At 42.1% G+C, this 15464-nt stretch overlaps 1 protein-coding gene across 7 annotated transcripts in view; it reads right to left on the bottom strand.

Annotated features, from left to right (window-relative positions):
• LOC145351783 (rap guanine nucleotide exchange factor 6-like) overlaps positions 1-15464 on the bottom strand; it is a 360268-nt gene that overhangs the window by 264270 nt on the left and 80534 nt on the right. For all 7 annotated transcript variants that reach the window (XM_080201415.1, XM_080201409.1, XM_080201411.1 and 4 more), the window contains exons 2-3: positions 4062-4132; positions 391-447 (exon numbers count right to left, since the gene is read on the bottom strand). In XM_080201415.1, the coding sequence (XP_080057541.1) occupies positions 391-447; positions 4062-4132 (128 nt within the window). The remainder of the gene's footprint in view (positions 1-390; positions 448-4061; positions 4133-15464) is intronic.

The raw sequence follows: 15464 nt of genomic DNA, 5'->3' as shown, positions 1-15464 counted from the left end.
GAGGAGGAACTTCTTCTCTCAGAGGGTGGTGAATCTCTGGAATTCTCTGCCCATTGAAGTGGTGGAGGCTACCTCGTTGAATATGTTTAAGTCACGGGTAGACAGATTTCTGATCGATAAGGGAATTAAGGGTTATGGGGAGCAGGCGGATAAGTGGAACCGATCCACTTCAGATCAGCCATGATTTTATTGAATGGCGGGGCAGGCTCGAAGGGCTACATGGCCTACTCCTGCTCCTATTTCTTATGTTCTTATATTGTAACATGCAAGAGAACCTTGACAAACTATCACTGTGAACATTCTGTAGGAACATCAGCAAAGGAATCTTGCTGCAGTTTCAAAGTTTTGCATAATATTTTAACTTTTCAACATTGAGCTCTGAGTACTCACTAGAACAAGACTTCATTGGCATCGTGCTTTTCATAACGTACTGTTGTGCACATCAATCTGAAAGACAGTATTCATATAGCAAAGCTCTTAGAATATAAGTGATGTAAACATTGCAACTATCTGATCATTTTTCAACCTTCACATTCTGAGTCAGCAAAACTAATTTTTAACAGCAGTATTGGCTTGGCAAATGATTTCAAATTCAATCCAAGGTCAACAACAGAACACCCTCCAAAAATTACTTAATACAATTCTATTTGATTTGCTTTATTGCAACTCATTTCTATACTTCAAAATTAATAATCAAAGGTGATGGACGAGTATCAAAAGGGCATTGAAATAGATTCCTATTTGAATATAGATTGCTTTTGGATTCTCCACTCCTTTTCCCCCAAAACATAATGTCTGACCAACATCACTGAAATCCTCCCAATTGGGATTTCTTTTTAGATAAAAACCCTTTAGGCTCTTCCATAATAAGGCTTTCAATTGAAGTTCTACTAAAAAATTTGACACCATCAATTTCTGCAAAATGAATCCCCACTACTACAAATTTTCTTGGATAATAACGAAACTTGAGGGTGGAGATGCGAACGGATGAATAATACACAATGAATGTTTAACAGTGACAAGCCATGGGTTTATGTTTGTTGTTGATGAGATTTTAGTGGAGCAAGACCAAAGAAAGAAAATAACCTGGTTATTCAATCCCTCTGAGCAGCTGTTGCTGAATGCAATGAGCAAACGTCTGACAACCAGTCCCTCATTTTCTCAATACATAGTGGGAATGGAAAAAAAAATCTATTTATGGTGTCACAGGCATACTAAATTGGTAAATACAAGAATTATTTTGTTTTACAGAATAAACATAATGAGCACAAAAACTAAAATTCCTGGATTTGACACGTGATAGCACATAGAACATAGAACATAGAACACTACAGCACAAACAGGCCCTTCGGCCCACGAGTTGCGCCGATCACATCAACACCTATCTATAACCCCCAATCCCATAAAACCCCATATACTCATCCAGAAGTCTTTTAAAAGACCCCAGCGAGTTCGCCTCCACCACCACTGACGGCAGTCGATTCCATTCACTCACCACCCTCTGAGTGAAAAACTTACCCCTAACATCACTTCTGTACTTTCCTCCCCGCACCTTAAACCTGTGTCCTCTCGTAGCGACCATTTCAACCCGGGGAAATAGCCTCTGAGAATCCACCCTATCTATTCCTCTCAACATTTTATAAACCTCTATCAGGTCGCCTCTCAACCTACGTCTCTCCAGGGAAAAGAGACCCAGTTCCCTCAACCTAACTTCATAAGGCATGCCTCCCAGTCCAGGCAACATCCTTGTAAATCTCCTCTGTACCCTTTCAATAGCAAATTTACAAATAAAGGCCAGATAGATCTAGACTTCAATCACCAGCCTGTTATAGGGCTCACACTGCCAATGCTATCTGATCTTTTTACAAATGCCAACAAGCCTTGGGCCTTTCCTTCCATTTTCACCAAAGCCCAGATTTCTTCAATCACCAGCTCTACAACAATGCCCACTTGCACTTCCCTTATCCTCAAATCACATTAGTATTTTCCTTGCCTCCATGACATGTTTTATAACTAATATCTGTCCAATTTACTCACCCACACCAAGATCAGCTCTCCTATTGTCCCTATCCTTCACAACCTTCACCGGCTGCCTATCTTTATTAACAGGGCCTTATTCCTACCTAACACTGTTACTTCTTTCAGACCTTAGTTCCCAAACATACCAACCAGCTATGGCCCGAACAGGTCCCAATAGGTCATATCAAGTGAGAGATTAACATTTACTAATTCAATAAACCAAGAAGCGGAACACTAAAAACACTAAATACAAATAACTCTTCACAGAAAATGTGTCATTTTATTTCACTGTATCATGTAAGAAGCAGTTAGATATAGCACTTGAGGCAAAGGGGATCAAAGGATATGGAGGGGAAGGTGAGATCAAGCCACTGAATTGGACGATCAGCTATGAACATAACGAATGGCAGAGCAGGTGCAAAAGGCTAAATGGCCGCCTCCTGCTCACGTTTTCTGTGTTTCCATGCTTCATCATCATGTTTACTGTTTTTAGGGTCTTAATGAAGTCTCCATAGTCTTAACAGGTTAACTGTACATATGTATTAGTTACAAGAATCATGTACATATAAAGTAAAGGGTTCAAGCTCTCCATGATTACTTGTGCACATGGCTCCGTCCAACACTAGACTGATCCCTGACGAACTTAACGTCTCATGCATTTTCAAAGATGCATACTCAGCTTGAATGGAGTTCAAATCTTCAAATTCAGATTTTCAACCTTCTTTCATTTTCCTTTTTTGGGTTTCATCAGATAGCTTTTCTTTATTCACTGCCAGCTGCTCAACCCACACCATCATCTGTTGCTGCAATTCAGAATTTCCAAAATGAGTTTTTTTTAAGACTTCTGGAAAGCTCCATGTCTGTCTGAAGCCCTTGTGTGGTTTACTCTTGGCGCTTTACTAGGGGATTTCTACGCTGCCTTTTCAAACTCAGTACACTCCAGAATTTGAGATTAAAATATTGAACAAAGGCTTTTAACAATTCATCGAAGCTGGCTGAGGATTCATCAATGCAGTGTACTAACATTACTTCACCATCAAGTTCATCAAACCCTTATATAAAGGGCTTTTAAAGGCCTGTTGTATTCTGGTAGTTTAAGAATTCACTTCTCCAGGATGCCCAATTTTCTTTTAGGCTCGGCCCAAGTTGAATTCTTGATCCGTGGTTAAAAATTTTTAATCTGTAGGTTCAGCTTCAAGTTGTTGCCAAAATTCAAGATGCCCCTGTTGTTAGTTTGAAGACAAAAGTAGTTTACCACACTTGCCGTTTTGGCAGGCTCTTGCTACAATGGCTCTCACACTCAGCCCTGAAAGATTTTTAAACAATAGCTGCTTGGATTGACTGGCTGACTTCTCCGTTTTAGGGCAAGGTTGTAGGGCTGCAAAAACGGGAATCCTTTTCTTTGTTGGTCTTTAAAGTGGAATCTTCAGAATTAATTATTCCCACCTCTTCCCCTTGTCAGATGCCAACTTGGAAGTCTGACTGGTCATGTTGCTTTCAGAAACATCTGACCAGGAACTTAGCTCATCCTTACTGAGTACTTTGACTCTGCAATTCCTGTGTATTCAAACTGGATGTTTTTCTTCTGTGCTCCACTTCCAATTTTGCAATGGAGCTTCCCTCAGGTGATCTCCCTCTGTCTCTTCACTTCAGGTGCTTTCAGTCAAGTCAGAACGTTGATCCATTAAATTTTCCAGCTTTTGAAATTCTGTTTCAACTTTTCAGTTTCTGGGTTTTTTTTTACAACAGTTGCCATCATGTTGTAGGGTATTGGATACCATTCAGAAAGATTTAATGAAGTCTTTGTAGTCTTAAATATGTTAGCTATATTAATTTATTAACTACAATAACTATGTACATATACACAGTAAAAGGTTCAAACTAGGAGCTATCTTCATTACTTAATTATGCACACGGCTGCATCCAGTAGGTGGTGTGACCCAGAGGTGCGAGTCACTTGCTTTCTTACATCAGTGGATGAGCAGTACTGTACTCAGTTCCACATTAACCCTATATCTGCCAGTCTCTCGTACTGCACTTACCTGAGCTGGTGCTCTCTCAAATTAGATAGTACATCCATGCCATGGAGGTGTGAGTATATAATTTCTAAATCCTGTTCAAAAAAGAAAAAGCATATTCAGATCAAATACAAATGAAATAGCAAGCACATTTTCCAAACATTCAAGGAATTTAGTGCAGGACATACATATTGAAGTACAAAACAGAAATTATACAAGATTTACTGTGTAATTAAGATTTACTTAATTACCAGAAGGTCTGGTTACATAGCTCTGGAACATAGAACAACTGGAGATAGCCAAAGGGAGCAGGTCTCTGGAGGTGAGCCTGTTGTGAAGGCTCAGGTGGATAGGGGAAGTAAAAGATTGGGCCTGGTGATTGGGGACTCCATAGTTAGGGGGACAGATAGGAGAGTCAGCAGTAATGGTAGGGACTCAGGGCTGGTGTGTTGCCTCCCGGGGCGGGGGTCCGGGATGTTTCAGAGAGGGTGTTTAGGACTCTTAGGGGAGAGGGGAGTCAGCCCCAAGTCATAGTTCATGTGGGGACGCATGACATAGGGAGGATAAGGGAAGGGGATATTAAGCAGAAATTTATGGAGTTGGGGTGGAAACTTAAGGCCAAGTCAGACAGAGTGGTTATCTCGGGACTCTTGCCTGTGCCACGGGATAGTTTAGAGCGGAACAGAGAGAGGGAAAGTTTGAACTCGTGGCTGAGGGGATGGTGCAGGAGGGAGGGGTTCAGGTTCTTGAGCAATTGGGGCTCATTCTGGGGAAGGTGGGACCTCTACAAGAGTGTTGGTCTACACCTGAATCAGAGGGGAACCAATATCTTGGGGGGAAAATTTGCTAAGGCTATGCAGGGGGGTTTAAACTGTTTCGGGGGGGGGGGGGGGGGGGGGGGTGGGATCCTGAGTAGCAGGGATGAAAGTGAGGGGGGCATAGATGGGGAGTGCAATGCACGGCATCGTGCGGGTGGAGCAGAGCACGGTTTGAAATGTGTATACTTTAATGCGAGGAGTATTCGCAATAAGGTGGATGAACTTGCAGCGTGGATCGGTACCTGGAACTTTGATGTTGCGGCCATTTCAGAGACATGGATAGAGCAGGGTCAGGAATGGTTGTTGCAGGTTCCGGGGTTCAAATGCTTCAGTCGGAGTAGAGAAGGAGGTAGAAGGGGGGGAGGGGTAGCATTATTAGTCAAGGATTGTATCACAGTGTCAGAGAAGTAGTTTGATGAGGACTTGTCTGTTGAGGTAGTATGGGCTGAGATTAGAAATAGGAGAGGAGAGGTCACCCTGTTGAGAGTCTTTTATACACCTCCTAAAAGTTCTAGAGAGATTGAGGAAAGGATTGCGGAGACAATCCTGGACAGGAGTGAAAGTAATAGGGTAATTGTTATGGGGGACTTTAACTTTACTAATATTGATTGGAATAGCTATAGCTCTAGCTCATTAGAGGGGTCAGTTTTTGCACAAAGCGTGCAGGAAGGTTTTTTGACTCAGTATGTAGATAGACCAACTACAGGTGAGGCTATATTGGATTTGGTGCTGGGAAATGAGCCAGACCAGGTGTTAGACTTGGAAGTTGGTGTGCATTTTGGTGATAGTGACCACAATTCGGTTACATTCACCTTAGTGATGGAAAGGGATAGACTGGAACCTCAGGACAGTAGTTTCAGCTGAAGGAAGGGTAATTATGAGGCTATTAGGAGAGAATTAGGAGGCATAGGTTGGACTAGGAGACTACAGGGGCTGGGAACGTCCCAAATGTGGAGTTTTTTCAAGGAGCAGCTACTGCGAGTCCTTGATATGTATGTCCCTGTCAGGCAAGGAGGTAATGGTCGAGCAAGGGAACCGTGGTGCACTAAAAAAGTTGTCTCGCTGGTTAAAAGGAAAAAGGAGGCTTATGTCAGGATGAGACTTGAGGGCTCAGGTAGTGCACTGGAAAGCTTTAGATTGGCTAGGAGGGAGTTAAAGAGTGAGTTAAGAAGAGCTAAAAGAGGACACGAGAAGACTTTGGCTGATAGGATTAAGGAGAATCCTAAGGCGTTCTATCAATATGTTAAGAACAGAAGATTGGTTAGGGCAAGATTAGGGCCAGTTAGAGACAGCAGTGGGAAGTTATGTGTGGAACCGGAAGAGATTGGAGAGGCATTGAACCAATATTTCTCTTCGGTATTCATGCAGGGAGACGTAAATGTAGCTGTGGAGAACACTGGGTTACAGGGTTGTAAACTGGATAGTATTGCAGTTGATAAGGAGGATGTGCTAGACATTCTTGAGGGTTTGAAAATAGATAAGTCCCCTGGGCTGGACGGGATTTACCCTAGGATTCTCTGGGAGGCAAGAGAGGCGATTGCAGAGCCTCTGGCTCTGATCTTCAGGTCGTCATTGGTCACAGGTATAGTGCCAGAGGATTGGAGGATAGCGAATGTTGTCCCATTGTTTAAGAAGGGGAACAGAGACTTCCCCGGGAATTACAGACCGGTGAGTCTTACTTCTGTTGTGGGCAAAGTTTTAGAAAAAATTATTAGGGATAGGATTTATAGTTATTTAGAGAGTAATGTATTGATTGGAGATAGTCAGCACGGTTTTGTGAAGGGTAGGTCGTGCCTTACTAACCTTATTGAGTCTTTTGAGAAAGCGACCAAAAAGAGGTGGATGGAGGTAAGGCAGTTGCCATGGTATATATGGACTTTAGTAAGGCGTTTGATAAGGTTCACCATGGAAGGCTTCTGCAGAAAATGCAGATGTATGGGATTGGGGGTGATTTAGTTAATTGGATCAGGAATTGGCTAGCAGATAGGAGACAGAGGGCGGTGGTTGATGGAAAGTATTCGTCATGGAGTTCGGTTACAAGTGGTGTGCCTCAGGGATCTGTTTTGGGGCCACTGCTGTTTGTAATTTTTATAAATGATCTGGATGAGGGTATAGTTGGGTGGATCAGTAAATTTGCTGATGACACCAAAGTCGGAGGAGTGGTAGATAGTGAAGAGGGGTGTCATAGGTTACAGAGAGACTTGGACAAGTTGCAGAGCTGGGCCGAGAGGTGGCAGATGGAGTTTAATGCGGAAAAGTGTGAGGTAATTCACTTTGGCAGGAATAACAGATGAATAGTGTTGATGAACAGAGGGATCTAGGTGTATGTGTACATAGATCCCTGAAAGTTGGGAATCAAGTAGATAAGGTAGTTAGGAAGGCATACGGTGTCTTGGCATTTATTGGTAGGGGGATTGAATTTAGGAGCCGCAACATCATGTTGCAACTGTACAAAACTCTGGTGCGTCCGCACTTGGAGTATTGTGTGCAGTTCTGGTCCCCACATTATAGGAAGGATGTGGAGGCATTGGAGAGGGTGCAGAGGTTTACCAGGATGTTGCCTGGTATGGAGGGAAGGTCCTATGAGGAGAGACTGAGGGATTTGGGGTTGTTTTCGTTAGAAAGAAGGCGGCTAAGAGGGGACCTTATTGAAACATATAAGATGATTAGAAGTTTAGATAGGGTGGACAGTGATAGCCTTTTTCCTCGGATGGAGAAAGCTAGCACGAGGGGGCATAGCTTTAAATTAAGGGGTGGTAGATATAGGACAGATGTCAGAGGTAGGTTCTTTACCCAGAGGGTGGTGAGGGATTGGAATGCCCTGCCTGCTGCAGTTGTAGATGTGCCTAGTTTGGGGGCGTTTAAGAGATCCGTGGATAGGTTTATGGATGGAAAGGGATTGGTTTAGGTTAGAGGGTCGTTGCTTTCTTAATTGGTCGGTGTAACATCGTGGGCCGAAGGGCCTGTTCTGCGCTGTAATGTTCTATGTTCTACATTCTGTCCAGTTTAATGAATTTATTTAAGGTTAGAACAACATGATGGATATGCAGCTGTGCATTTGCAGTGGAGTGTCAACTGCAGCAACAAGTGGTCAGATATTGCCTTCATCAAATACATGCACAAACAATCTTGAGACAGCTCCTAGCTTGAACTCCGCTATCTTGCATGATATAAGTATTAAGTGAAGACATGCAAGAGAAAAAGAAACAGAAATAGAGAAAACTTATTTACATGACGTATTATTTCCAACTGAGTTTGTTTGCTATGGAACCACACACAGATTACAGTCAGACTTCTGAAGGGCAAGGTAGCTATGAATGCACCTGCATTATTCAGATTTGGAGAACTTAAATTGGATGCCATAAGTATTTGCATTTGGGGTAGCATTGTGGCACAGTGGTTAGTACTCCTGCCTCTCAACGCCAGGGACGCAGATACAATTCTGGCCTTGGGTCACAGTCTGCATGGAGTTTGCACATTCTCTCCGTGTCTTTATGGGTTTCCTCCGGGTGCTCTGGTTTCCTCCCACAATCCAATTATGTGTGGGTTAGGTTGCTTGGCCATGCTAAATTGACCCTACTGTTAGGGGATTAGTGGGGTAAATATGTGGGTTACAGGAATAGGATCAGGGTGGGATTGTGGTTGGTGCAGACTTGATGGGCTGAATGGCCTCTTTCTGCACTGTAGGGATTCTATGGTTCATATATACAGAGGTTATTTCCTTGACCCCAGCAGACATTCTGGATAGGTGCAAAAGTAAGAGATGGATAAAGTGATGCAAGCGGCTGCAAGCAAACCTGACATAAATATGCGTTATTTTTCTGTATTGGTCACATATTGGTTTTACACTGAAGTAATGGAACTCCATCGTGTTCAAGTTAAATTGCTTGTTCATCTTCTTGTGCCCAATAGCTAAAAGAAAGTTTTTTTTTATGCTCTATACACAAGGGAAGTTCCAAGAGTTCTCGCATTCAGGCTTTAGAATGGAGAACATAATGCACTGGTTTGCTCTGGCAAAAAGTTGGCCACTGACAAATGGGAGGTACAAGTGGTGACCCCCTAATCCAACATACAACAGGTCTATCTGAAAAAGATTGCATATAATCAACAAGGTGAAGTGCAGCATCCTGATAGCATGCTCCTCACATAATCCAAGAAACTTACTCTTATAGGCCATGTAGGCTACATAAAGTCTTTTACAAGAAGCACCCCTCATCCAGTCAGTTCCAAAGCACCCACCTACTACTTATCATGGTGAAAAAATTTCTACTGATTCTCTTCCTCTGATAGTTTGTCCATCAAAGAATTAAGCAACAATAATTCCAAGTTCTAAGCTACTTGGAAATGTTCTAAAACGTACAACAGATTCCTTATGGCAAATGTGCCTGCAGCCAAGTGTTTCTTTAAATATTGCTTTCAGTCATGTCAGTAAGTTTGCGAAGCTAATTCAGCATGGCTTTCCTCAGCATATTGGTGAGCTAATCAACTAAAAGTGCTTTGGGATCCTAATATCATTAATTAATTGAAGTGAAGTTGTATAATGAGGTCCCTGTCTATTTCAGGCACAACAGTAAATTGATTTTTGCTAATTTAACAATACATCTGCCTTGTTACTGCTTTGCAAACTGGGTCAAAACTGGGGCACTAATTACAACCCTCTTCATAATAGCAAACACCAGTTGGCTCAATGAGTCTAATTACCCTAAAGATGTATACGAAGTATGAACATACTTATTTAAATTCTGTTCAAAACAATTCTTATTCACTTTCCAAAGAAAAGCAATCAAAACTTTTGAACGTCTACCCACATATCTTCAGCTGGTTCAGATGGAAATAATATGACACTGAGCTGTCACCTCCAATTTGGAGCTTATTGTTCCATCTCTTTTTGTTTGAGGTCTGTGAAAATGCTTCCATGGACAACTGTTTCAGAGCAAATGATATCAAGATGGTCAGTAGAAACTTTGTAAGGGACATCCTGTAAGTGAAACTTGGAAGCCTCTGCACTGCAGATCACCTCTCTTGGGTAGACATTGTGGCCTACCAACACACAGAGGCAAGGACTGAAACTTAGTTTAGCTTGTCTCCTACTCATAATCCTACAGACGTCCCACCCTCACTAACATTGGCTCCCAATCCTCCTAAAAATTTTCATCCTAATGTTTAAATCCCATCACAAAACATTAGCCCAATCCACCATGCAAACCAGCCTCCCATCCACTGACTCTGTCTACACTCCCCATTGCCTCGGCAAAGCAGCCAGCAGAATTAAGAACCCCACGCACCCCATTCTCTCTTCCACCAGGAAAAAAGTACAAAAGTCTGAGGTCACGTACCAACTGACTCAAGAACAGCTTCTTCCCTGCTGCTGTCAGGCTTTTGAATAGACCTACCTCACATTATGTTGATCTTTCTCTACACCCTAGCTATGACTGCAACACTGCATTGTGCAGTATCTCATTTCCTTCTCTATGAATGGTATGCTTTGTCTGCATAGCACGCAAGAAACAATACTTTTCACTGTATGTTAATACATGTGACAATAATAAATCAAATCAAATCAAACAGGAAACTCAAAGGGACATTCAGCAATCCCAAATGGACATGTCCAAGACACCAAGTGTTAAGAAACAGATTACTGGCTGCCAAATACTTCTGGACAGCTGTTCCATTCTTTAAGGAACATACTTCTAAACGGAAAATCAAGTCTTATGCATGAACAAAATGCTGAACACACTCAGTATGTGGCAAATTCATGGGTGTCTTGGTCTTACTTTTTACATACGGCATTAGACTAATCGACTATTAATTCTCTAGTTTCCCTCCTTTACAAAACTCAAAATATGTCATTTGTTCACAACCAGACAAAATTCAAAAGCACTGAGAGACTAATTATGCACTGAGGAAATTACAAATGGATAGGATCTGCCCTGACACAATAAATATCTCCAAATTCAATGAGGGAGGTGTAGTCACTTACTGAACACAGGTATTTTGTTTTTGGTCACAGCTGCTCAGAATTTGGTGTGTAACTTACAAAAGATTTGAGGATGAACAAAAAAGAAAATCATGGAAATGAATCAAAACAAAAACAAAAAGAAGTTTGCAACAGACTTCCAGTAGAATGCTGTTTCATTTTGCTTCCATTGGTAATTTCTCCATTCAATTGTTGGAAAAAGCTGCAAATATTACCAAAACCAGTACAAAGAACAAAGAAGAGTACAGCACAGGAACAGGCCCTTCAGCCCACCAAGCCTGCACCAATACGTGACACCTTTCTTAACCAGAGATTTTTTGTCTCACCACGGTCCCTCTATCCCCTTACTATTCATGTCATCTGTCAAGCGCTCTAATAAACATTGCTATTGTATCTGCTTCTATCACCTCTTCTGGGAATGCATTCCAGGCACTTACCACCGTATGTGTAAAAAAACCTGCCTCTCACATCTCCTTCAAACTTTTCTCCTTTTACCCTAAACTTATGGCTCCTAATAATTGACATTTCTACCCTGAGTAAAAGACTTTAGCTATCCATTCTATTCATGCATCTTAATTTTGTAAACTCTCAGGTTTCCCCTCAGCCTCTGATTTTCAAGTGAAAACAAACTAAGTTTGCCCAATCTCCCCTCATAGCTAATACCCTAAAACAGGCAACATTCTAGTAAATCTTTTCTGTATCTTCACCAAAGTCTCCACATCCTTCTGGTGATATGGCAACCAGAACTGTATACGATATTCCAAATGCGACCTAACTAAAATTCGATACAGCTGCAACATGACTTGCCAATTTTTATACTCTATGTCCTGACCGATGAAGGCAAACATGCCATATGCCTTCTTGACCACCTTACCCACTTGTGTTGTCACTTTCTGGAAACCATGGGCCTGTACGCCTAGATTCCTCTGCCTGTTAATGCTTCTAAAGGTTCTGCCATTTACTGTATACTTCCCTTGTGCATTAGACCTTCCAAAATGCATCACCTCACATTGTCTGGATTAAATTCCAGCGACCATTTCTCCACCAAAGTCTCCAACCTATCTACATCCTGCTGAAACCTGCTGCAAATTGTTTATCTTATTGAACAGCTACTTGTGGATCATTGATAAATTTCCATGCCAAGTTTCTCTTTCTTCGGTCACTTTTTTTCTCATCAGCCTGCAATCCTACTAGGCTGAGATTTTCTTTTCACAGTCCAATCACTATGGGGCAACTATCAACAAAGTAAATACAATGTTGAACTATACAGTAGAATACATAGCTGAATTAAGTCATGCTTCTGTATAGTGCTCCAGCAGTACCACACTTTGAGTGCTGTGTACAGTTCTTATTGTCATGGCATAAAGAAGATACTCAACCCTCGCGAAGAGCTCAAGAGGACAGCCAGAAGACTGATACCAAGCAGTGGAGAACTGAGTCGTGGAGGAAGACCGAATAAACTTTTATAACCTTGAAAGAAAGAAACTGAGAGATCAGCTTTGAGGTAAGTAAGTTAGCAAATAGTATTGAAAAACAGCAAATTAATATAAAAGCTAAATACTGCAGATGCTGGAATCTGAAACAAGGGGCAAAGGGTCACTTAGACTCAAAATGCGGGCTTTATTCTCTCCCCACAGATGCTGTCAGACCTGCTGAGATTTTCCAGAAAAATGGCCAATCTGCAATGCTATTTCAAATTAAACTCAATTCAGCAAATTGCAAATTGAGAATTAATGACAGGAAGCTCTTCAAAAAGGATAAGTAGCCAATAACATAAAGGAGAATGAAATGGAGGCAAAAGTCCAAGAATTATTTAAGGGGCTATTGGATACCATGATGGAAGGGAGTGTCAGATATTTCTGGATGAAAGAACGAGGTGGAGGCATAGAATCACCTTCCTCCACTACATTAGTCTTACATTTACAGATACAGCTTCAACTTTCTTCAAACAACACCAACACACACAGGCACAGAACCACATCAGGATCAACAGCTTAGAACATAGAACACTACAGCACAAACAGGCAATTCAGCCCACCTACCAGACCTATCTATAACCCTCAATCCCATTAAATTCCATGTAGTCATCCAGAAGTCTCTTAAAAGACCCCAACGAGTTCACCTCCACCACCACCGACGGCAGCCAATTCCACTCACTCAAGTGAAAAACTTACCCCTGACATCTCCTCTGTACCTACTCCCCAGCATCTTAAACCTGTGTCCTCTCGTAGCGACCATTTCAGCCCTGGGAAATAGCCTCCGAGAATCCACCCTATCTATACCTCTCAACATCTTATAAACCTCTATCAGGTCGCCTCTCATCCTTCATCTCTCCAGGGAGAAAAGACCGAGCTCCCTCAACCTATCCTCATAAGACATGCCACCCAATCCAGGCAACATCCTTGTAAATCTCCTCTGCACCCTTTCAGTAGCTTCCATATCCTTCTTGTAGTGAGGGGACCAGAACTGTGCACAGTACTCCAAGGGGGGTCTGACAAGGGTCTTATAAAGTTGCAGCATTATCTCACAACTCCTAAACTCAATCCCTCGATTAATGAAGGCTAGTACACCATACACCTTCTTGACCACATCCTCCACCTGCAAGGCCGATTTGAGAGTCCTATGGACCCGGACCCCAAGGTCCGTCTGATCCTCTACACTGTTAAGAGTCCTACCCTTGACATGATACTCCTTCATCCCATTACACCTGCCAAAATGGACAATTACACATTTATCCGGGTTGAAGTCCATCTGCCACTTGTCCGCCCAGTCTTTCACCCTATCTACATCTCGCTGCAACTTCTGACATCCCTCCAGACTATCCAGAATACCACCAACCTTCATGTCGTCGGCAAACTTACCAACTCATCCAGGTCATTTATGAAAATGACAAACAGCAAGGTTCTAGAACAGATCCCTGGGGCACTCCACTGGTGACTGACCTCCTTGCAGAAAAAGACTCATCAACAACCACCCTCTGCCTTCTGCGGGCAAGCCAGTTCTGGATCCACAAGGCAACAGCCCCTTGGATCCCATGCCATCTCACTTTTTCAAGTAGTCTTGCACAGGGGACCTTATCAAACACGTTGCTGAAGTCCACATAAACCACATCCACCGCTCTTCCTTCGTCAATGTGTTTAGTCACATTTTCAAAGAACTCAACCAGGCTCGTAAGGCACGACCTTGACAAAGCCGTACTGACTACTTTTGATCATACTAAACTTCTCTAAATGTTCATAAATCCTGTCCCTCAGTACCCTCTCCATCAACTTACCAACCACTGAGATCAAACTCACCAGTCAGTAATTTCCTGGGCTGTCCCTGTTCCCTTTCTTGAAAATAGGAACCACATCCACAATCCTCCAATCCTCCGGAACCTCTACCGTCTCCATCGGCAACACAAAGATCATCGCCAGAGGCTCTGCAATCTCTTCCCTCACCTCCCACAATAACCTGAGGTACATCCCATCTGGTCCCGGCGACTTATCTATCTTGATGCAATTTAGAAGTTCCAACACATCCTCTTTCTTAACGTCCACATACTCAATCTTTTCAGTTCGCTGCAAACCTGCCAGATCATTTTCCATCGTGAATACCGAGGCAAAGTATTCATTAAGCACCTCTGCCATTTCTACCGGTTCCACACAGATTTTTCTCCATTCACCTTTTATAGGTCCTATCCCTTCACATCTCATCCTTTTACTCTTCACATATTTGTGGAACGTCTTGCGGTTCTCTTTAATCTTACCCGCCAAGGCCTTCTCATGACCCTTTCTGGCTCTCCTAATTTCCTTTTTGGCTTGAGAAGCCACTTCCTTGATTCACTGCATAATATAGCAGATCCTCATCCACTCAGTACAAGTTGAAGCTAAGATTGGTGCTCATTTGAAATCAAATGCTTTCAGAACTTTCAAAGCTAGTAGTGATGACAATCTAGGACGTGTGCCACCTCAGCACCAAAAACAAATTACATAAATTAAAATAAAATGTAAAACAAAATTTCAGAAAGCTAAACCATCTTTTGCACAGTTGCAAGCCCAAAATAAAAACATCTGCCAATTAATTGCACGGGCAAAATAAACTACAGCCACCTCAGAAAACCAGAACATTGGAGTTGGAATAATATTTGAAAAATAAAGTAATAGTAATGGCAAAATGTAGAGATAGGGAACCAAGTAGACAGCACTGTAGATAATGTTTTGCAGCAGCATATACACACTGAACCAAGTGCCCCTGTGCACTGTAAAATTGATGACTGTACGTCTGGGTGTGGTTTCTGTCTCACAAAAAGAAACTACTGACATCATGATAAATCGTAAGCCTTGATTTATCATAAAGAGATACTAACCATTGACTAGGTTACTGTAGATTATTTCCTGCAAGCATGAAATATCCTCGAACATCCTTAAAATATATTTCAAGGGTGCACAAGCAGAAGCACGTCTTCTGTATCACTGCTGACATTCCGTACACTTTGACGCTAACATGCTTTTAGGCACTAATCTATACGCAAAGACTGAGTACATTTTCCAAAATGAAAGAGTGCAACATTTTGACCAACATAGATTTAAACTATTGCAGAATTTGAAATTTTATCCATTAAAGTTGGAGGTTCTTTTTAAACCACTTACA

This window comes from Carcharhinus amblyrhynchos, chromosome 13 (genome assembly GCF_965287045.1).
Source record: "Carcharhinus amblyrhynchos chromosome 13, sCarAmb.v2.hapA, whole genome shotgun sequence".
In the NCBI taxonomy this organism is placed as follows: domain Eukaryota; kingdom Metazoa; phylum Chordata; class Chondrichthyes; order Carcharhiniformes; family Carcharhinidae; genus Carcharhinus; species Carcharhinus amblyrhynchos.
This window is presented reverse-complemented; position numbering and strand designations above follow the sequence as displayed.